Source organism: Eulemur rufifrons, chromosome 16, assembly GCF_041146395.1.
Source record: "Eulemur rufifrons isolate Redbay chromosome 16, OSU_ERuf_1, whole genome shotgun sequence".
In the NCBI taxonomy this organism is placed as follows: domain Eukaryota; kingdom Metazoa; phylum Chordata; class Mammalia; order Primates; family Lemuridae; genus Eulemur; species Eulemur rufifrons.
In genome coordinates this window covers 54,141,846-54,166,384 of record NC_090998.1, presented here as the reverse complement: position 1 = coordinate 54,166,384, position 24,539 = coordinate 54,141,846, and the positions used below count along the sequence as shown (strand labels likewise).

Here is a 24,539-nt window from a genome sequence, read left to right as displayed (position 1 = left end):
AATTGTCTGTCTCTGTCACTCACTTATTAGATGGGTGATTTTAAGCAAACTTTTTCAAGCTCACTGAAACTTAACTAGAAAATGGGGATGAATAATACCAACCTCATAGGGATGTTGTGCGAATTCAAAGAGATAATAAATATAGAGGTCATAAACAAATCATAAAGCACCATACAGGTGACTTTTATAACTCAGGACCATCAACTTAAAGCCTAAGTTATACAAGGTTAAAAAAGGAATAAGGCTCAAAGGCCATAGGATTTGTGACACCGGTTCAAAATACAGACCTTGCCTTTCACCTAGCAGGCACTCAATAAATACTTATCAAATTAAGAACAATAACTCCCATCCTTAATGCCTACAACTTGCATATTGTGCTTGCTGAAGCAACTTGCACTCTGCTTCTAGATGTATCACTACCTTGATACAGGAGGTAGGGAATACACTAGAGATGGATGTTGCTGATAACTTTTGCAATACCTGATTTTTTCCTCCTAACTGAAAAAGCTAAGATAAGCTATATTTTTTTCACCAATTAAAATAATGATATCCCCTTGTTATTAAAATATACAAACGTCAGCTCATTTATAACTTAGAGCCATCAGTAACAATGTCTTTCTTGTCTATGAAATTAACTAGCAGCTCTGTGCCTCTGGTATGTGCCCTCAGAGAGTCAGCCCAGAGCTGCTCTCAGGCTTTTTGTTTTGGACTTATCCATTAAATCAGGAGACTGGAATCATTGGGGCCAGGGTTTATTGACATTTGCTAATACCAACCGTTTTATGATTCCCTCATCTACCGTGTAACAAACGTGTTTTCACTTAAGGAGCAATGTAAGCACACATTGATTTTGCCACGCAGCTTTAGGTTTCATTGCAGGCTCAAAAACCCAGCACCTGGGTAAATTGCAGAAACAACCAGGGCACAATGGGGAGGCTTACCCACCCGCACCGGAGGCTTCTGCTGCAATACCGATGATCTATTATTTGCTGGATTTCCATAATCTGAATAGAACTGATGGTTGTATCAATCCCTGAATTTAGAAGAAATAGAGAAAAGAAAGTAAATCTTCTGAAGGGGAAACATAGTATTGTATTCTAGTACAGTCCCCAAATTATGGAATGTGAAGTAAGAGTTTCCTGGATAAATAGATTTCATTTGCATTCAAATGAAAAAAGGAGGAGGAGAAGGAAGGGGAGCAGGTTTGGGCTTTTTTTTTTTTCCTGGTTATAGCACATTTTAAGAAAACTAATAAAAATCCAGGCTCCAATAAATAGCCCCCATAACATCCAAAAGAATTTCTGGACCATGGAAGTCTTACTAAATCGAAATTTATTGAAAATGGAGTGTGCAACATGAAATGCAATCTGTTTCAGAAAACAGAAAACAAACTAAAAATATAGTCAGAATAGAAGAGGAGGGCAGGAAGTTTAAACAAATATTAAGATCTATGGAGATCAACCACACTTGTCCAGTAGTGAGTGGCTGTTTGTAATGCTTCATCAATGGTTAGGCTGGCATGGATCACGAAATGTAAACCCATGGACATACGTGGTGGTGGGCACAGCCTTCGTCCCTGTTCCTCACTTCAGTAATGCTTTTACAACTTGTTACTCTGCCTGGCCCCACAAAGCCAAAGAATAGTGTCACTTAAATGTCAACTTACAGTCACTCCGCCAATCAGGGCTGGTGAGAGCATCTCTTGCCAGGAATGATTTGCGTTTGTCTTCTGAAAAGGAAAAATAGTCTGTTAGTCTTGAAGGCTTGTTCAGGATAAGAAGAAACCCTGTGTGTGTCCTAGCTTGTCTCTGTGAGTTGAATGTTTCCCCCCACTTCCCTCTCCCACCTTCACCCATCCAGCCCCTATCTCATTTCTTAGAGATCTAGTTTATTCTCACCTTCTCCAAAATGCCACCTGCTATAGGCTGAATTGAGTCCTCTCTCCACCAGCAAATTCCTATGTTAAAATCCTAACCCCCAGCACCTCAGAGTGTGGCTGTGTTTGGAGACAGGGTCTCTCAGGAGGTGATTAAGTTACAATGAGGCCGTTGGGTGGGCCCTAATCCAATCTGACTGGTGTCCTTTAAGAGCAGGAGATGAGGACACAGGGGAGACACCAGGGGGACAGGTGCACAGAGGACAGACTATGCAAGGGCACAGGAAGAAGGCAACCACCTGCAGACCAAGGAGAGAGGCCTCAGAAGAAACCAGACCAGGTGACACCTGATCTTGGACTTCCAGCCTCCAGAACTGTGAGAAAAATGTCCATTGTTTGAGCCACCAGTCAGTGGTGTTCTGTTATGGCAGCCCAAGCAGACTGAGGTACCATCTGCAATGATGACCTGCAGCTCACAGCTCCCTCCTCTCCAACGCCATAGCGTTTAATACTGAGCCATCTGTGAGGTCACCAACCAGCAACGTATCTGTCACTATACTGAAAGGCATATTATCGCTGTATTATTACTTAACTTTTCATGTATTTTTGCTCTTTCTTGACAACTCCCGAATAGGGAACCTCAGTTAACATTCTTTGAATCCTCCTGTAACTCCTGGCATAATGTCTTGCGCATACTATGGAAATCATTTTTCTTGGATTAAGGACAAGCTAATGGCAGTTTTATTTCTTACCTAGCTTGTGAATTAGTAATATTGTTAATTGAAATCATTAGGTTTGGATTATCTGGGTTCTTTTCTATGCACTTAAATGCCGCTATCTCAGGATTATACCTGCTAATGTAGAAAAAATGGAAAAAAATCATCAGGGAATCTCTGTTTGAATACCTCCAGAGACAGAGGACTCACCAACTTCTGGGGCAGCCCATTCCTCTGCTGGGCAGTGCTGAACACTAGTTTTCCCTTTTACTGAGCCAGCATCTGCCTTCCTGTCGATCTCCTTTTGATCCTGATATTACCTCTTGAGTGAATATAACAGGCCCTAAAGGCAACTGCTCTGCCCGACCCACAGCTGGCTCATACGCAGTTGCTGGGCAGCAGGGATGCACTCAAGAGTCACATTTCTTTTTCTGAGTGAAAACAAAGGTCATTAAAAATATAACATTTGGAAAATAGGAAGGAGAAAGAAACAATAATATGGATGTCTGGAATCTGATTTGTGAACTATTCCTAGAGATCCCAGGGGAAAGCAAGGAGACACAACAGTTTAGTTAAATCATCCCGTTAGAGTTGAGTCCAGGTACCACGAGGGCCTGGCGTCAAGTGTATATTGGTCCCCACTGGTTTTTCAACCCTGCCTACTTCCATGGCCTCTCTGCTGCTTAGTAGACCCTGTTAAAATAGAGAATAGGTTCAAGGGCAGTGGACAGAGTAGGTAGAAATGAAGAAAAATAAGAGCAAGACTTTCTCTACAGTTAAATAATGAAATATTAACCTTCTTCATGCAAATGGAGTTTGGGGGCTCTGAAGATAAGCAAAACTTATCAAATTGAGCATGTCTTCTTGACAGCTTAATAACTTGAATATGAAGCGTTAGAGGAAATTCTATAGGACTTACATATTTTTGCACTGAAGGACAATAACGATAGTTCCACCTACTATCCATTGACACCTACTATTTATTGAACATTGTTCTGAGTGTCTTACAATAGTGCAAAGGGGAGGCTATTCCCACTTGGCAGATAAGCTAACTGAGGTGCTAAGGGTCACCCTGTGTGAAAGGAATAGAGAAGGGATTCCAATTTAAACCATCTCATTCCAGAGTCCACAATTTTCCTAACCTGGAAATTTGTGAACTGATATCGTGCAGGAAAAAAGCTTAAAGCCTAAGGTAAGGACTGAGCTGCAGCCCATGGAAGAGAGGAATCGGGTCACGGGTGCGGGGCCAGAGCAGGCCTGGGGGAAGGGAGCCAGAGGAGTGGCAAGGCCCCCTCATAGCTGAAAAGGCATTTTAAAAGCAATTTGGAAAAAGTAACCATTCAGGTGATTGCTGTTAAGGCTATGGAAAAAAACGTATGTATATTTTAAAAGCGAATAGTGAAAGCAATCATTTAGTGGGTTGCTAAACAAACCTAACAAAAGAATTGTGTGAACTTTTGGCAGTCACGTTTTTTTAAATTTGCAGATTTAGATCTATGTTCAAATTTCTGTATCAAATTTCAGGATAGAAAGCAAAAGCAACAGAGCACGGTATGTGGGGACAATCAGTCCTAAGCATCTCTGTCCTAGTCAGTACTCCTAGCCAGAGGGGAAAGGACTTGGTCACTTGTCCACTCACCTGACTGCCAGCTCCTTGAAGACTGTGTCCTGTTCACTGTTGTGTCCCCAGATAGGGCAATGCTGGGCTTACTGGGGATGCTTATAAACATTTGTGGAAGAATGGAAGGAAGAGAGCCACAAGGAAAGAGGAAGGAAAAGAAGAGGTAAGGCCAATTGTTTAACCTCTAGAAAAATGTTTTCTCTTACATACCCAAAGGGAAATGCCCAGGGGGTGGATGCAGAGGGCTGCTGAGAATGAACATGGGACGCTGGGCTCCTGCACCCTGGTAGCAGGTGAGTGAGGCAGAACCTGAAGGCAGGTATCCTGAGCGTACTGCCCAACACGATGCTTTCCATTAAGGAGAAATAGATCTTGATATATGAGGACTTTCTAGAAAATCGAATATTTATTTCCCTTTACATATAAATATATATGCTGCCGAAAGGCCTCCAGATTTCTTGGATTCTAGCTATTCCAATAATAATTTTCAAACACATGTCTCCTACTATTAGTTTTGCTTAAGATTGCTTCCACAGAAGGCTGTAAATTTACAAGGCAAATGAGGCATAAAGAGAAGTAGAAACCAGGACTTCTCTATCCTGTCTGTTTTCTTCCACCTTTTGTTCTACTTGCCTGCTGAATTTTCAGGAAAAGAGCTCATTATAAATCCTGGCAACAGAGCTACAGACTTGTCCCACTTCCACAGAACTATGTTTTCAGGTTCTGCAGACACAGAACCCTAGGAATAGGATTGAGTATCTGATGAGATAAGGTATTTTTTTAGAAGAATAAAAAAGTGAGGTTGAGAAGAGATAATATTGCAGAGCACGAATATAAAAGTGATTTTTCAAAAGCAGGAAATACATTTTAAATCTCCTACAAAACATCTCCAATTTGTCACTTCTCTGAAGCAGGACTATTTGACTCTGAAAGGCTGGTTATTGGAAAGCCATAAATGCTCCACTGTCACGCAGGGGTAGCTCTCATTTTACAAATGCCTTCCAATAATATTCACTAGAAGCTTAGCATAGTACATTTCCAGTGGTTTTCATGTAAAGTTGAAAGTCTCTCATCCACAACTGGTGGATGAGACCTCCCAATAAACCAAATTAGAAACTTCTGGAGAGTAGATATTTAAGACGCTGTCCAACCAAAGCATAGTCCCATCATAGTAGAAGGTGTATATTGCAGTACTTATAAAACTATGTTGATGGATGAGTCCAATACAGCATCTTAGATATCTTTCTCTTGCCCTGATTAAACCAGACTCATCCATGAAAAAGCTAACAAGCTCCACCACTCAATGGCTGAGTCCTTTAACACAGGGGAACATTTTCTTTTGGCAGTTTTCTCTTCTCAGAGTTCTGGTCTCCAAAACAAAACGAGCATGCATTTCAGATGCCTTTTTGCTTTGTGACATTTTAAAAATCCTCGCCAACTCTCTCATAATCTGTAGACTTCCATAGATTGTTTTTCCCCCACAGGCTCTTTACTTTTTAATGTCTAACTCTTATGTCTACTTAAATCTCTACAAGATCCATGGATTAAAAGCCCATCCATCACGTTCAGTTGGTTCCTCAGAGTGGAAGCTCAATTTTCCAAAATGCTCATTTTCCACTTCTGATTAGACTTACTCAAACATTTTATTAAGTGGAAGAAGAGGGGAGATAACCTTTCTGAAAGACATTTCACACAGACACAATCTACATAGTCCCAAAAGAAGAATAATGACTTGAGCTCAGCATGTCATAAAAATGCTGATTTCCCTTCACTTATTTTATTGTAGTCTTACTCCTCAGGGAGCAGGCTCATAAATGTGTTTTTGGGCTTAGTAAACTGCTAGATATTACTCTGCATCCCACTGAGAGTTTTTCTAAGTTTCTTTTTTAACCATTGAATTTCTTATTTATTTTTACTTCTTAATTTTTAATTGGTCTTTAATGCCTCAGAAACATCTGGTTGAAAAGACTGGCTGCCTGGCTTTCTCCTCTTTTGTATGTAGGAGCCCCGGTGTTACACAGTGCCCTGAACAGAGGGGAGGCACAGACCTGCAGCAGAGAGAAGAGCCCTTCCTCAGCCCCCCAGAAATATCCCACCTCGGGAACATCTCAGTGGCTGTAGGCAGACTCATGAGGGGAAGCCAGAAGGGGCTTTCTAGAACCATAGAGTGGGTATTTTCTGCATCTTCTAGATTTGATGTCAGGCACATGTACATCTGTGTCCAAATAAATGGAGACGGGATGGTGGTGGGAAGGAACCCAGGGCAGGGGACCCAGATTTCAACTCCAACTTTGCTAGTAACTCAACTGGGGAATCTTAAGCAAGACCCTGTGCCTGTATTTCATCAGCTGTAAAATGGATAATTTGGTATAACTCAGAGGTTCTCCTGACCTAGGGCCTTTGGAACCCCAGGTGATTGCATAGAGGAGTCTCTGGTGTTGTCTGCAGACTTGAAAAGTAACATTTCTCCCATAGATTTATGCTGTTTTTCAAATATTGCTGTTGCAGTAATAAAAACAATTCAATTAAAAGCTTAACTGAATTTATATTTACATTCTCCTTTTCTCGCTTTATGTATTTGCTCAATCAAATCATGGTAAAAGTATGTTAATAATGGATTCTCAGTCAGGGTGCCCTGGTGTAGCTGCTCTCTGAGATTCTATAGCTCTAAATCCCCCAAAGTTTTCAGGTTTTCTAAAGGTAAAAGTGAATCAAGCACTTAAATTCTTTCCATTTTTCTTCAGTTAAAAGAAGGAAGAGGAAACAAGTTTCCCAGTGTATCCGGGAGCCTGGGAAGGCAGAACTCAAATTTCATTTTTAGACAGAAAAGCTGCTAGCTCTGTTTAGGTGGATGCAGCCTGGCCAGATCTTCTTTCTTTCTTTAGGAGTTTCCGTAGATATAGAAACATGAGATGAGCAGACACTCGCTGTCACAGAGAATAGGGCAACAAACCTTCATCTGGTTTGACAAGGGCTGTTCTTCCCAACACAGTCACTTAACGAGGGGATAAGTTCTGAGAAATGTGTCACTGGGCGATTTCATCATTGTGCGAACACCGTAGAGGGCACTGACACAAACCTGGAGAGGGTAGAGCCCACTACACACCTAGGCTATGTGGCATGGCCTATTGCTGCAGGCCACACACCTGTACAGCATGTCACTGTACCGAACAGTGTAAGCAATTGTAACATAATGGTAAGTATTTACGCATCTAAACATGTTTAAACATAGAAAAGGTACAGTAAAAATATAGTATAAAAAATAAAAAATGGTATACCTATAGAGAACACTTACCATGAATAGAGCTTGTAGGCCTGAAAGTTGCTCTGGGTGAGTTGGCAAGTGAATGGTAAGTCCTTGTGAAAACCTTGAACACTACTGTGCACTGCTGTATACTTTATAAACACTGTTCACTTAGGCTACCCTAAATTTATAGAATATTTTTTCTTCAATAACGAGTTAGCCTTAGCTTACTGTAACTTTTTTACTTTATACATTTGGAAATTTTTAAAACCTTTTTGACTCTTGTAATAACACTCAGCTTAAAACACACTGTATAGCTGTACAGAAATATTTTCTTCCTTTCTATATTTATTCTGTTAGCTTTTTTCTATTTTTAAAATTTTTTATTTTTAAATTTTTTTTTTTGTAAAAACTAAGACACAAACACATGTATTAGCTTAAGCCTACACGAGATCAGGATCATCAAGACGTCGCTAGGTGATACAAATTTTTCAGCTTGATTATAATCTTATGAGACCACCATCATATGTGTGGTCCATTATTGACTGAAATGTTGTGTGACACATGACTATTCCCTTGATTTGAAGAGCTGATTGCTACAGGAGTGAATTTGCTGAAGGCTCAAGAAACCCTTGAAAATGAAGAGTGGACCAGGCCACAGCCTCTTCCTGTTCTGGATCTTTTGTTATCAGTACATCTCTCGTAGGTGAGATGCTTCCTTCTGAGGACCGCTCTGATAAGAGGATGTCATGTGTCCCCAGTGTAGACTCCCAAGGTAAGAAAAGGGTTTACTGGCCACGAGATTGCATGTGCTTTCATAAGGGATGAGGCTTTGGGGATTTTTGTGATAGTCCTGGATTTTTCCATATTTAAAAATATTGAGAATATGATGACTGAAACTAATTCCTTTCTCCAAAATGAACCTTTATCCTCACTTTATAGTGATACATCTGTTCCCAAGTTCAACAAAAAATTTTCATGAGAAAAATAGTACAAGCACTGCCTCCTACAGGTGTGGGGAAGGAACTCTCTGTGTCTCAGCTTCCTCATTGGAAAAAGACGGGGATAATAACTGCCTATGTTTTGTGTCAGTCATTAGGTTTGCTTACAAATACTCTGGTTCATCTTCTCCAGGACATGTTAGGTCTGCATTTCTCCATCCATTTTTAAGTTAGACATGAGTAATGTGACTGACCTGTTTTGGCCAATAAAATATAAGCAGAGGTGACATGTGTTATACCTAGGCAGAAGCATTAAGTGCCAGTACACAATTTGCCTTGTTTTCTTACTACTGCTACAGAGATTGTGGAAATATATAATGAGATGGAGTCTCCATCAGCTGAGTCCTAAATGACATGATGACCAAGAGCTCTGTTTTGATCCACATTTAATATATAGAGTGAATCAAAAATAAATTTTTGCCCCATGAAGCCACTATTACTTGGGAGTTGTTAGGACAGCATCCTAATCAATAAGCCATACCAATATGTATTCTTATTAACATCATCATTAGTATTAGTTTAGACCTTCGTTAATATGCATGTATACAAGGACAAGTCTAAAACAACAATAAATTGGTATACATTTGAAAGAATCATATATAATCTTACAGAGATAATTACACTTGTAGCCCTTGACCAAGTTTCTATAATTTTTTAACATGAAAATTCTGTTACCTGAAAAACAGCTCTGTGTGTGTGTGTGTGTGTGTGTGTGTGTGTGTGTCTGTCTGTCTGTCTGTCTCTAGGAGTAAGAGGAAGGTATTCTGAAAGTGAAATGCCAACTTTTGTGTTTTTTCACTGACATAAAGTTTACCCTGAACTCTAAATCAGAGTTTCCAAGACTCTTACGTTTTGCCCTAGTTGGTTTGGGCAGAGAGCCCAGATACCACATCATTTTTTAAGTACTAAATGAGCCAAAAAAATCAATCCACGTGCATGTAATTACTTCACTTGTGCTACTATTACTACCTTTGTTAGCAATGGACAAATGAGGCCCTTCCACTTGGTGAAAATTTTAAGTAGTTGAATCAACCAAATTTCCATCCCTGAGCACAGAACCAGTATTATAGATGCTTGCCATTTTGCGTATCTGTGTTTTAAACGAGTTTGCCACCCCAAATAGAAGAGTGGAACCATTAACCAGTGATCCAAGCAAACGTTGGCAAATAAAAAAACCCTCAGGTTCAACAGTGTAGTTGCTTCTCTTTGAAGACCATTTACCTGCCCATCGCCTCTGATGGAACTCCTCCTCCAACTGTCTTTGCACAGGACTCGAAAAGACTCTTTTCATTCCCCAGATGGGGCAGCAGTAAGTTTCCTCACATGGCAGGATCTCACAGAAAGTAACTTCAGGTACTTGTGAGGAGGTCTGTGTGGTTGCCAGGGATGTATTAGATGCTGCGAGGCACGGAGCAGAGAGGAAGGAAGCAACGAGGTGAACCCGAAAGGCTTGTTCCGCTGACAGTTCACGTGAAACGCAGCCTGGGTTTCAGCACCGGTGAGGAACGCAAAGACCTTACCTGAGGAGGAGGCTGTGGGTGGCAGAGCTGGCTCCTGAGAGCCTGTGGGATTGCTGGAGGAGAACGAAATGATTAATGAGGGGCCTGCAAGAATCCTTCTCCCCAAAGGAATGTGACATCTGAACTCTCACCTTGGAGGGAGACTGGAGGCATGTCGGTCTTGATCTTTTAAGCTAAGTATGTAAAGGGAGACTATCGTCAAGGCACTGTCAAAAAAAAAACCAAAAAACCACACATTATGTGGCAGATTTGTTTCCAGATATATCTCACACATCCAGCTGGCCGAAGATGTACTCTCAACGGGCCACACAGATGGGAGCAGAGGGGGAGGGGACGGCCAGAGCTGACAGAAACACCATGGAAACCAGCACAGTATGCTTTCTGCCCTGGTGAGAAAAAGCCCCGGGCTTCCTGGAGCTCAGAGGCTCCTGGGGTACTCCTCGCTGATGGATTTTTCCACCGAGCAGCCCCCTGGCCCTGGCAAGCTGTCTCCAGCGTCTGTCACTAGTGGAAGATTACAGGAGGAAGCGTGTCGATGGCTGGAGGCAGCCCTCTGCGCCTCACAGGAAAGAGTCGGAGCAAGGCTCACATCCGCTGGCGGAGGTCGTCTGCACGGTCGCAGCCGCGCAGGTTCAGTCAGCTGTGGATGCCAAACCCTTGGGCTGCTTCTCTGACATCTTCCTTCCGGCCGCCTGTCTTTTCAGAGCACAATATGCCAAATTGGGCAGAGGAAGGAAAAGAAATGCAATAAAGCATTCATTTCCACACTGTGTGACTTCAAAACAATGAGGATGTCTTTCCCCACGATTACCCAAATGGAAGCTTTCCTTAAAGGTTCTGAGCTTTGGGAAGCTATTCCCATCAATGCTCATGCCTCCAAATACTCAGCCCTCTCCTCTTTCGGGGATGTCTTTGGAACTCTCTCATGAGCCACACAGAAAAGTCCGCTGAGAACTTCACAGTTCCATTTTGTGCTGGCTTGACACACGGTTGCCTGACTTCACTTCCTGACAGCGTGACTTCACCCCTGGTTCTCCAGACTCCACTCCTCGTTATACTGTTCCCCATCCAAGGTGGTGGCTTTAGCATCATTAAGTATACACAAGGAAATGCGCCACATGTTGGAATTCCACTCATAAAGAGTGAGCTCCCAAAGCGTTCCCAGCAGCAGCTGGTTACTGCCCAGCAGGCACAGCCCAGCCTGGGAGAAGTGATGCTAAGCCCCCAAGATGCCGTCAGATGGAATTTACAGTGTCGCCTTGGTGACTGTTTGCTGTGGTCCAGTCTCCCCTTCTTTGTTCTTGCACATCTCCCACTCTCCATCTCCTCATTACTAACCCTTAAATACTCTTTCTGATTTGTCTCTGGCATCTGCCACAATGCGTAGCCCAGAGACTTGCAGAACCATAGGATGAAATGGGTATCTGCTCCCTTCTTTGGGAGCAAACTCTGGTTTTGACTCTTCTCAGGTATACCATAAGCCAAAACAAGATGATAAGCCTAACACCTCTCATTTATGTTCTTAGTGGTCAACAATTTTGAAAATTATAAGATCTGATAAGCATGTTTAAAAAGCAGTCTCTTTGCCTTGCAATTAGACGTCCCATAACCTTTCTGCTGTGCTGGGAATCTATGTCTCTAGAGAAAGTTCTAGAGCAGTGGTCCTCAACTTTTTTGGCACCAGGGACCAGTTTCATGGAAGACAGTTTTTCCATGGACCAGGGATGGGAGGTGGGTAGGGCGTGGTGCGGAGCTTAGGTGGTGATGCGTGGCCCGTTTCCTAACAGGCCATGGACTGGTACCAGGCCATAGCCTGGGGGTTGGGGACCACAGCTCTAGAGAATGGTAAGTGTGTCTGCTGAAGGTAGAGGTTCAGACAGTCCTGAGTTCAAATCCCAGCAGAAGAAGATAAGCACATTTAGGAGAGTGAGAAAAGTGCAAAGGCTTCTCATGGGAATTCTGCGTAGTGGTGTCAAATACCTGGGCATCTCCCTACAGTGGTCAATGGCAAGTCAAAAGTGAAAACACTAAGGGGAGACAAGGGCACAGAGAGACTCCACTGTCTTCTGTAGCTAGGAAGCTGCTTAGAGCAAGGGACAAGCAGCGCCTTGGGACCATCGCTTGCTTTCCCTCTGAGAATGACTGTCTCCCCTAAGACAAGGCCCAGAAGCCAATCTAACAAAGCATTTTTTTGAGGGATAGATAAACATTGCTCTCATGATGTGGACAGTTAGACAAGAAAGGTGTGTGCAAAGGTCTAGAGAAGACAGGTAAGAGAACGCAGGCGGGATGAGCAGAGCCCAAGGGCTAGGGGCATTCCAGCAGGAGCGAGAGCCTGAAGGCCAGAGGCCTGAGGAAGGGCCCTGCGTTCTGGGGAGGGATGACTCCCACCTCTGCACAGAGGAAGGATGGTACCAAAAGTTACCCAATTGCACAGCAAATACTGTCATCCTTACTTTATTTGTTTGGTTTAACTGCTTTATTTGGCTACAATTTCATCATATTATACTTCTTGGTGTCCTTTGGTATAAAGTCTTCACTGAAGAACCCAGAAGAATCCTAATAAATATGAGCTGCCAAGGGAGAGTGGACTGTCCCTGATTTCCTACTCACTTCTTTCCCCCAAGTAGACAGAAAGGAAAACAAGGAATTTGAGAACGTTATTTGCAAAGCTAAGAAAGATGTGTGCGTGTGTGCACACACACATGTAAGGCACAGTTTGCTGCTAAAGCACAGTGGTGGATTGGGGAAAAAAATCATCCTTCATCTCACATTTAAGTGCAGAAAGACTGTGCTCTTTTCTTCAAAATGTAAGTTTAAAAAGGGTTCCCTCACCTCTAAGCTATCAAAGGTCAGTGCCTGATCTTGTCTTCAAAGTAAATAGAAGGTCAGTCCACAGTTCATATGTAAGGAAAGAAAGATAGAAAGGAAAAAAAAGAGCTTGACATAACACAACGTTAAAGTTTTTCTTACCAAAATGCCATCACAGCAATTAGAGTTATAACCAAGGTCTGGAAAACCCAGTTAGGACACGACTGTCTTTTTCCTGAAAAATAAACCTATAAAAAGGTTCAGTAATGAGAAATGATAAATTAGTGATTTTTAACTGTGAGAAGAAAGCCTGAAGAATTGCTCCCAGCAGGAATCTTTGCTGCTCCCTTGGGATGGACGGTTCCAGAGCTTGCTTCAATTTACATCTCCCTCCTCCTCTTTCTGGAAACAATATTCTTCCTAAGCTTAACTCACATCCCTCCCCTTCCCTGCTACTCTGGGCTACAGACTCTCTCTTTTCCCCGCCATTCTGCAAGGCAATGGGCTGTGCCATTCATTTGGCACTTATTCCTATAGTTTTATGAGAGAGAAAAAAACCTATAAGACAAGATGCTGTCAGAACCCAGATGTCCATCTCTTTTAACAGGATACTTTTGAAAATCAAAAGGTCTTCAAGACATGAAGAAATAAATTCTCATGGAAGAATTTCAGGGATCACGACAAACCATGGAAAAGATTTTTATGCCATGAAACTCCACTAAGCACTCCTTAAACTATAACATTGGTATCCAATTCTTCCACCTATTAATAAGGACAGCTCTGGGCCTGTGTCTCATTTATTCTTATATTCATTTAGTGAATATTTATTAAGCACTATTATGTACAACACTATAAAAGATATGAAAATGAGTAAATTACATTCTCTAGGTTGTGAATGAGACAAACTTTAAGGACTGATACATATTGGTGTAAAAACTTGCTTGTGGGGAATGGGCCATGAGCTCCAGGACAGACAGCTGTGGAACTGGTGGGGCATCTGGCTGAACAAAGAAGAGAGGTTTTCTGCCCACTTAAATAAGGTGCTCCTTAAATGTGAACTTCCTACCAATGCAACAGGGAGTATTCTGTTTGCTTCCTTCTGGGGATACAAGGTAGAATCGTGCTTTTGGTCGGAAAGGTATTAGAGTTTGGTGGTAATTAAGAAATAGCTTTAAACTGGTCTTTGATTTAATTTCTTGGGCTGATTATCTGACTAGAGGAAATGCTCGACAATGTAGTATGGGGGGGGGGGGGGAGCTAGGATTAAATATACCTTTCCTGACAAGCATGCAAACCCTTAGGGCTATTGTAGCTGAGTCATCCATAAGTACAGCTGGAATCCACTCTGATTACCAAGAAGTCAATGGTTTATGCTGTTCCTGTGTCTCACTAGAACTGTTCTGGGGATGTCCTAATACTGTGCTGCACAGAGAATGAACTCACTGAAATTTATTGAATCAACTGGAATTAAATAGTATTAGTCTCAGGATAAGCACTTCCCCCTTCAACCTACTCTCACAGCTGTTGGATTATTTTAAATCTCCATGCTTTTGCTCCTAATTCTTTGACCTAATACAGGGAAATGGCCTAAGACCTGGAGTCAGACTTGAAGTTGAGTCCTAAGTTATCTAAATGTCATTGATCCTCATTTTCCATATCAATAAAATAGGAATATTAAATAATGACTGCTTATTTTTCAGAATTATTGGGTAGAGCCATTCAACAGGGTAATGGTTCTCAAATTCAGGTGTGCGTAGAATTACTATGGAGCTTGTTAAAAGCCTAACATCCTGGAAAATTCTGATTCGATAGGTTTTATTTGAGGCAGGGTAGGGGCTGGGAATCTGTAAGAGGTAAGATAGTGAAAAGTATTTACCTATGTTTGTTCCTTCCCTCTCCTTCTCCTCCTCCTCCAAATACTCAGTGAATTCTCACTTGAATCCTGAGGAGCTTCCCACCTCACTCTGATCCCTACATATAGGAGGAATCACCCACCTGCCTCTTGGAGAAGGAGAGGAAGGAAGAGAAACCCTAGGTATTGGATGAGAGCTAGAGCAGGAGATCTCAGCCTTCCTCCAGAAAGAGCACCGTCTTGGCCAGCAGTGGGAGCTGTGTGGAAGTCGAGGCAGGGCCCAGCCAGGCTTACCACCTGGCAATGCCCATCAACTGCCCACAGCAAGCACTCTGCTCATGAACACTCCCACCCAAGCCCAGAGTACCACTCCCCACCCACACCCATACCACCCACACACAAGCACTGCAGTGACCCAGGGACCCATGAAGGCCCCAAGGAACAGAGGATACCTAACAGGCTGGTGGGGGCATGGAAAGGAAAATCAACCTCACAGAAAGAGCTGAGCTCTCCCACCAAGACAGCACAGAGGGAGCAAACATTTCCATTATTTGTACTCTATCAATCTCCCTGGACAAGTCTGACATATGGCAAAGTATGACAATCACTGACATAGGGAGTTTGAAAACATTAATAACAGTGAACACTTACCAGGACTTCTTATGTGCCATGCACCTTTCTGAGGGCTTTACATATACTAATTTCTTTAATCCTCGCAATAATCCTCAACTGCCCTATGAGGCAAGTGCTTTTCTCATCCCCATTTTAGAGATGGGAAAAAGGAGGTACAAGAAGGCTGAGTTCCTCACCCAAGATCACACAGCTAATAAATTACAAAGTAAAGATTTGAACAACAACAAAAAATTTGGCTCCAGAATCTAGGCTGTTAACCACAATGCTATGCTGCCTCCTTTTCTCTGTCTATAAAGATAAAAAAAAAGAAAAGAAAAGAAAAGAAACGAAATGAAACGAAACAACTTAGAGATTATTGTTATGATTCAAAAGGTCATAGCTTATCAAATGAACTCCACGGTCTGATAGTCCAGGAAATCAGAGCCTAATCTGTATTTCCAGCCTTATCTTCCACTATCTTCCCTAACCAACTCCCACCTAATCCTTCAAGGAAGCCAGTTCCAGCTCCCAGAGCTTTGTTTATGCCATTCCATCTGAACCTCTCCTGCAGTTCCTTTGCTGTCTGGCCAAAGCCTACTCCTCCTTTAAGTTTCAGCTCTCATAAAACTCCTGCGTGCTCTGAGCCTCTGCAGCATTTATCACATCCAGGTACAACTGTTCTTTGTATTTTCTTCTCATCTTCCCTGGCTGTGTTGTAATTCCCTAGGAGAAGAGATCACATCTGACTCATCTTTGTCTGCCTCCCACAGGCCTTCTACAGTGATGGCAGGAGGTCTCTGAGTTCAATGGATGCTCTTTAAGTCCGGTGTAAGTCCCTGTGTCCACATGCCCAACACACTGAACCACTTAATGTTTTTAATTTAAATTGTGAGGCTTCAGGGAATATTTGCAGACTGGGTTCTCCACTCATGCATTCATTTGACAAATATTTCTTGAGTGCCTACTATGTGCTAGTACCCAGCAACACAAGACTAAAGAAGGCAGACACAGGGCCCGGTCTCATAGACTGTACATTCTATTAACAGTTAATATTCTGAGATAATTCTCCCTTAGTGACACTTCTCTGTGATGAAGAAGCTGTCCTTCAAGTTCATAAATGATTAACCTTCACTTTTTACTGTAAATGTTATCCTACTTAATAAAAGCTCTCTTTATTCATCAATAAAACCATCATACTATAACCTTTGCGAGTAAGTGAATACCTATTATTCCATTTGCATATTTAGTACTCAATATCAAAGGCAAACAAGGGATTTGAGGATTAACTGAAGTCCTTTGGGATTTTCTGAAGCCAAAGATTAGGACCTACGTGGGGTCAAGGCATACACACAGATCTTGCAGCCCAGGGCCATGTGTATGTGGAGGCCAACGAATTTGATCTGATGAGGACAATATAAACAACACTGGCAGATAATTATGAAATGGACATGTTCTGTACTCATTTTCCTAAACTTTCACTCTTTAGAAAGCCACTTAACATCTATCAAAAGGTAAATATCTAAATACCTGCAGTGCATAAGGATGCAAACTCAGGAATCTTTCAACAAATAAATGAGAAAAAAATTCTTGTTCAATTTCTCTAAAGACTTTTTTAATAGAAAATATCATGGCCGGGCGCGGTGGCTCACGCCTGTAATCCTAGCACTCTGGGAGGCCGAGGCGGGTGGATCGCTCGAGGTCAGGAGTTCGAGACCAGCCTGAGCAAGAGCGAGACCCCGTCTCTACTAAAAATAGAAAGAAATTATATGGACAACTAAAATATATATATACAAAAAATTAGCCGGGCATGGTGGCGCATGCCTGTAGTCCCAGCTACTCGGGAGGCTGAGGCAGGAGGATCGCTTGAGCCCAGGAGTTTGAGGTTGCTGTGAGCTAGGCTGAAGCCACGGCACTCACTCTAGCCCGGGCAACAGAGTGAGACTCTGTCTCAAAAAAAAAAAAAGAAAAAAGAAAATATCATATCTTTTCATCATAAGTTTATCTATTTACCTTGTTGGGTTTTTTGTGAATGGCTCTTCTTGGAGAAGATGCACCAACAGCTCTGCTAAATTTGCTTTAAAAGAGAGAGAAAATTGGTTACTACTCAAATACCTCTCCAGGAGTGACATGACAAAAGCCCAGGCTGTCACTAACACAGCATCATGACTTTCTTTTGTAATACAGTGATAATTTGAAAAAGGAAAAGCCAAAGCAATTGAGAATTCCTTTTGTGGAAAAGAATTTTCGTAAGCATAAATGAATGCACTAAACATTACATTTCTCTTTTTCTCAAAACTAGACCCCAGGAAATGAGCATTTACCTCCTTAAGCAATAAAAAAATAATGAAGTTTTTTTCCCTGAAGCCCAAACATGGTTTTCTAAATTTAGAAATGGCCACCTCTCCTCATTAAAGGAGAAGCTACCCTTTTGCTAAAGTTTAGCACTTGCTATAACAACTGCTATTAAACAGATGCCTCAAGTTTTGTTTTATTTTTAAAGCAGTAACAGAAAAAATAAGAAAGTTATCCCCTAAGGCAATCATGTTCCAAAATATCCTAAAAGAAAAATAGGGACTTCATTATCAGGAAGTAATAATGGTCACTGTTTCATCAAAAAGACCATTTAGATCAATCTCATTTCAGAAATTTCTATGGAGATCTTAGATGTACCTGATTGAGCTTGCTTCACTGGCTGAAGACTTCCAGCTACTTAGCCGTTTTAGCCTGGCCAGATTTCTGTTCCATATTTCTAACTCTTCTATTCTTTCTTCAAGGTTGTTAGTTAGTTTGCAGAGCTGCTTCACTGCACCTACATTTTCCATAAAGATCTGGTCCTAAAAAGGAAAATCATATGGATTGCATAAATTTACAGTTTGAGACCACCAGAGAGCTGTCCATAGCCCATTCAAAGACAGCTGGAATACACCATTGCAAACGGTTATATACACGCACATCCTCAAGTTCATTCAAGATAAATCTGCAGAGGTTTGAAACTTAAAGAGGTCTTGCTAAACTGCTGGCTGTACAGTAAAACTGCTTCTGTTCAATTTCAATAAAATGGAAATATGTCCTTGTAACTCAAAAATGGAGCTGAAGGACACTGTTGAGTTTGGAACCCAAAGATTTATTTTCAATTGCCATTATGCTATAGTTAAAACTCATAAAAAGAAAGAATAGGCTTCTGAACGTTGATTTGTGCGTTCATCACCAGATCTCCGTAAGAAATGACTCCAGCTTTCCCTGGCAAAAGGTGCATCAAATTGCTCAGGTGAAGGAGGAAGGAAAACCTGGGTTTTTCTCTGAATCCTGCTCCATACTATTAATAAATGTGAGATCTCAGGCAAAACATAATAACTTCTCTGGGCTTCAGTTTCTTCATCTATAAATGAAAGGATAATTCTTGAGATGTCAATTTCTGCTCAAACATTCCATGAGCTGTCCTATACAGTTTATATTTCAGCCTAACTTCCAAGCAAAATTAAAAAACAAAAACCAAAAAGTACTTAATTCTTCCTGTTCAGAGAAAGTCACTGACACCTCAGAAAGAGAAAGAAAGGGGAGACCAACCAAAGCTAGGAGTCCAGGCCATCCGCTTCCCCACCCACACATGTCAGTCGTCATAGGAACACGTGCAGTTACCTCTCAGCCATAACAAAAACCCTGGAAAGCTCTGGCCAACTCATACCCCAACCCCAAGACTTATCCCCTCCTTTCCCTCTCTCTGTTTACAAGTTCAAAAATCCCACAGGACTTTCAGAATCTCACAGAGGTGGGTCCATGAATGTAAAGTGATGAGTTCGAGGTCAATAGAGACTGTTTTGTGGTTAAGGGTCAAACTCAGGGCTGTGTGCCTTTGAGAGTCTCATCACCCAAGCCAAAGCTCTGAATGTTTCAAACACTGTAAAGCAATCACTTAGCACGGTATAGATTTAAGGCTTAGTTTATGTAGTTTAAAGAGAGGTGTGTCTCATGAAACAGTGGCGGACTCTCTCAAATAGATCTAATGAAGTCCCCTGACACCCTGCACTCTCCCATGTCTGAGACTTTATTCTAATAGCTCTGATAAAAATGGCTTTCCTCAAGCCAGTCCAAACCCCGTTGTACCCAGGATCTCCAAAGAGACCACTGGTCGGAGGGCACCCCTCTCTTCTACAATGTCCTCAAAGCACGTTCAATTTGATAACTTGGCCATTTGTCTTGTATCAGGTGTTATGTGTCTCCCAACCCGGATCGTGAGTTTGTGGAGGGCAGCAATTATGTTGATTCATTTGTGTATCTCACCAGCATTTAGCACATGCTTTTGCCCATAAGAAATGCTCAGGAAGAAGGGACAAAAGTGAATTGAAAGGTGCAGTGAGTTAGCAGCTTAGGAAAACAGAAAGCCTTCCTCTTTGGGAAGCAAAATGACTAAAAGCCTGATCTTAGAGACCTATGCTTGCTTTAAGAAAACTTACGGAAAAAAAAAAAAAAAAGACATCCTACTGGCTTCTCAAACGTCATCAGAAAACCCTATATTTTTCCTGAAGTCTTACCAGATATCTTTCAAAATCTATCCAAAGAACACAAATTGATAAAGTCACTTGGAGTGGAATTTAGCAATATCTAGCAAAATTATATATGTTTTTATTTTTGAGCCAGTAATTCCACTTCTAGAAATCTAGTCCATAGATCTCCTGGTAAAAGGTAAGAAATAAAAACACTGACATCAACCCAAATGTCCATCGATAGGGGAACTGATAATAAACGATGGTACATTCACATAGCAGCATACTACACAACTGTAAAAAGAAATGAAGAATATCTCTATATACCATTATGGAACAAAGTCTAGGATATAATATAAGCAGACAAGAGCAGGTACAGAAGAGTATGTATAGTATGCTACCTTTTGTCTAAGAAAAAGGGAGAATACAAAAATATTTTCATATTTTCTTACACTAAAAAAAATGAAGGATAAACCAAAACTAATTTAAAATTTTTACACATATGGGAAGAAAAAAAACAAGGTGGACAAAACGAGTAGAAGCCAGGCCCTCTGAATGTACCTTGTTTTATAAATTTGCCTTTAGAATAATGTGAGTATTTTAAATAATTATAAGATATAAACCAGAATTTGAAAAGTATTCCCTAAAAATGAAAAGCAACATAAAACAAATGAACCTAACTGGGGATGGAGTTTCTGGTTTAACCTTGCAGAGAAGATTTATCTTAAAGGACTTCAAAGAACAGTAATTTGACTGTCCACTCCTAAAGGAATATATCCTAAAGACAAAAACAAAGAAACAAAAACCAGCAAAGAAATCCTAAACTTTTCAATGATCATATTGTTAGTAATAATAGTGATGGATTACACACGCACACATAACACACACACATACACAGTTGGATAAAGCAAATACAAAATTAAGTTAATAGTGTTTTAAACCAAGATTTTTAGCATTTAAGAAAAGAAATATAAAATGAAAACAGTAAGTAAAAGCCTAGCAAAGCTAAATTTAGATTAGAAATACTGTTATAAAATCCTGATATATTCTATTTAAAAAAAAAAACAAAAACAAAAACATTTTCTAGCTATGTCCACTAAAAGGGACTACAAATGATGAGCAACCCTTGTTGCTGTCTCTATTGATACCGTTCCCACTGAAAGGAACCAGGACCCTTCCAGGTTTGGAGTAGGAAATGTATGAAATGAAACTGGCGTATTTTATAATGAGAAAACAAGGAAGCTATCACAGTGTACTGTGGTTTTGTCAAAATGACTCCAGGAGCTCACTGCAGAAATACGCATTGGCCAAAGATAGGACATCAAAGGACTAATTACCATAATAGATCAAAGAAGCAAATGTGTTTTAAAAGCATCCAAAATTCTATTCAATTTTTAAAAATATTTTATTGGCTACCTTTAGAGGATATTAGGTGTTCAACTCATTTTTCTGAAAACTTGTAAATAAAGAAAAAAAATCAAGTTTTATCTTGCCTGCCCTATATATCATTTACATATGTGATAAGGGAAAGTTCTTCATTTTAGAAGAATTCTAGAGAATCAACAAAGAAGAAATGACAGAGTGTCACTATTTTCTAACCCCTAAGGAAACACGATCTAGGCAATAATCCTCAATGACTGCTAAAACCATATGCATATATCTGTTTCTTTGTTATATACACACATGAAAACAATCGGGGAATTTCAACACCAACTGCATTTGATGATATTAAAGAATTACTGTAAGTTTTTAGGTGTGATAATAGTACAATAGTTCAGTTTTTAAGTGGCAGTCCTTCTCTTTAAAAAAAAATAAAAAAGTACTGAAGTACCTACAATGAAATGGTATGATATTGGAGGTTGCTTTAAATAATCCAGTTGGTTGGGGAGGGCAGTTGGTGAGGGGTTCATATACAATAAGACTGGACAAGAATTGATAACGTGAAATCTGATTGAGACACACATGGAACTTCGTTACTCTTCTCTCTCATTTTGTGTATGTTTAAATTTTTCATTAAAAATGGTTTTAAAAAAATCACAAAACAAAAACAAAAATTCCTGACAAAAGTCCTTCTAAATTTTCTAATCCCAGTACAGGTTTTCCTTTACTACTAAATTTGTTTTAATAAAAATAAACAGAAATCATGAAGACAAAAATAGCCTTCTGTGATTCTAAATCATAATAAATGTTACCCGATTATTTACTACGTTTGCTCTGGAGAGAGCCTTATACTATGATTATAGCTGTGTTGTTTACAGCAGAGTACATGGCCAGCCGATCTCCACCGGGCGTCCAAAACAGATTCCCAGCGGTCCTCTCTGACCCCTTCCCACATCCTGCCCCAGGGAGGCGGTCTAACATGCAATACTGTCAGCTCCACATCCTGAGTCTCCCAAATCTACTCATTGCTCTCCATCCTCACTGGCACTACTTATACTCTTTTTTTTTTTTTTTTTCCCCTTGGCAACTGGCTGCTTTTTCTTTTGTAAAAATGTTCAATTGATACATTAATTTATGATTTAGCCCAAACCAAAGCAGACCATGGAGAATGATGATTAAGTCCCCGCTAAATCCCAGTAAGTTCTTTCTGCAATGTCGTCCCCGACAGGACTTTCAGTACTGCCTCATGCCGCACGAGCAATGGCTGCAATCATCTGGTTACTTGTCAATAACGATAAAAAGCCAGCTCTAACGTCCCCAACTCAAATTTGCTAGCACCATATATCTTCCAGGTCCAACAGGCAAGGAGATAATTCATATGTTTTCTTATTCAAGAGGAAATAAAGGTGGAGAGGAAATTTACTGCTACCTTCCTGATTATAATTATGGCTGGCCCTGACTTTATAGATCCAATGGAAAATGACCAAAAAGTAAATTTCCAGGACATCTTTTAGGGGATGACTCTTAACTAAGATACTTACGAGTTGTGACTTCTATCTTCCATCATCACATTGAAGCCAGTATAGATACGTTCAAAAATACAGTCTAGCGTTTTCTGAAAATGTCCTTTTCTATGCAAGTGATAAGGTCTGTATGAGCAGTTTTTAACGAGGAATCCAGACCCCATGTAAGGTTTGGGTTCATTAGGGCTGAGACGGGTATAGGCCAGGGCATTTTGAAAAGTGTCCCCATTTGATACCCACTTTGGTTAAGGACAATTTTGTAATTGAACCTAGTTAATTACTCAACTCTGTCAGCTATTAACAGTTTAAATGGGGCCCACTACCTCAGCTGAAACACAATGTAAAAACGATTAAACCAGCTCGCCACCAAAAATTGCTAATGAGACCGTGGAGGAAAAAGTGGCAACTGCTTCAAATCACCCAAGGATCTTTCACCCACTGTTTGAAAGAGTTGCTTTGGGGCCAGGGTACACATGGACAGAATGAGCGTATTTTCTAAATGGATGCTTGGGGCAGTTTGGCAAGTTTATGTGCACATGAAAACAACAGGGAGGCATTTGTGAAATCACAGCTATTATCTAGCTTAGAGTGGGCCCCTCATCTAAAACTCATCTCTCACCACAGTCCCCCTCACGCTGTGTGCTCTCACCATCTCTAGCCATTCGCTTAACCTAGCACACTTCCTCTAGTCTCTGCACTTAGCAGGTGCAGCTGCTTCTACCTGCATCACCTGTCCCACCTTCCTTACACCTGGTGTCAGATTTACCTATATTATAAACTCCTGGAGAGTAGGCTCACATCTCATCCACACGTGGTTCTCCCGTAGAGTAGTAACTCAGTACATATCTGATGATTAAATGAATGAATATTCTTACAGTGTTGGCTCATGCCATGAGGCATTGAGAGGTTGTAGTGCTGCTCTCTAATGAAATGAAGAGAGGGGCCAACTGCCAGTTTATTCTTTTATCCGAGACTTCTCTCAGAAAAGTAAAAAAACTAAGGTCCAAATTCCTTTTCCATGTTAGAAAATGCCCATAGACATGTGGGTGAATTAAACAAACATTAGTGTTTATCACCTTCGGTGCCACGGACTAGTGGTTTGATTATACCCAACAAACTGGCTTCCACCCGGGTTAGGTCCTTTCCTTTTTGGGAGAGGATTGGCTCAGGAAACAGATGAAAGCCCTTAAGATCCCCCTGCACCCGCACCCCCACCCAAAGAAGCCCGTGGACTCTGCGTAGGGAACACAGCTTGGAAGCTCCTTGGTCCCTCTCAGGCCTGAAGATAATGAGTCTGCAACATGGAGGCGCTGCCGGGCAGAGGGGTTGATTTCTCCTCTCTTTGGGAATGACAACTTGTCTTCTTTTCAACAACACTGAATGTCAGTAACTAAGCCCAATGGCAAAGAACGCTTTGAGAAGATGAAATAGGCCCTTATTTCTTTCCCAGTAAGAGAGCATCACAGACTTGAAAATCTCTCCTTGTGGTAAATGATGCATCTGATGTTGCATGGACTGATGTTTTATAATAAAATCATGGGAATAAAACAGCCTGTAATGAAGCATTGTAAAACTCATTGCCAAAGGGAGAAAAACTGTTTTCGGCCAATGGGTGTGCCTGGCAATTGTTTGGGCTTTGAATAAACTCAGCTTTAGATCTTTGTCCAAGAGTTTATTTTGTGGAGAGCTCACCAGGCCCCGAGATGGGTTTAAAAGAATAGAATCCCAAAACCAGAAAAGCAGGCTGCTGAGATGGCGTGGAAGCTCAGGCTTCCAGCTGGATTTTCCACGGGTCCCTGGAGGAGAGGCTTCCCTTGCATGCATATTTCTCTTGCAGGGAGAATAACTGTTGGGCTCATTTCCCTGGGTGGCACGTTTTGATGTTCTGCCTTCCATGGG

The 24,539-nt window shown here is 41.1% G+C and overlaps 1 protein-coding gene across 1 annotated transcript in view; it reads right to left on the bottom strand.

The window, feature by feature from the left end:
- The window catches only part of MYRFL (myelin regulatory factor like), a 106,043-nt gene that overhangs the window by 5,007 nt on the left and 76,497 nt on the right, over positions 1-24,539 (bottom strand). Inside the window, exons 14-21 of the mRNA XM_069489467.1 lie at positions 17,924-18,087; positions 17,264-17,327; positions 12,952-13,037; positions 10,110-10,184; positions 9,979-10,031; positions 9,680-9,856; positions 1,667-1,729; positions 946-1,033 (exon numbers count right to left, since the gene is read on the bottom strand). Of these exons, the coding sequence (XP_069345568.1) occupies positions 946-1,033; positions 1,667-1,729; positions 9,680-9,856; positions 9,979-10,031; positions 10,110-10,184; positions 12,952-13,037; positions 17,264-17,327; positions 17,924-18,087 (770 nt within the window). The remainder of the gene's footprint in view (positions 1-945; positions 1,034-1,666; positions 1,730-9,679; positions 9,857-9,978; positions 10,032-10,109; positions 10,185-12,951; positions 13,038-17,263; positions 17,328-17,923; positions 18,088-24,539) is intronic.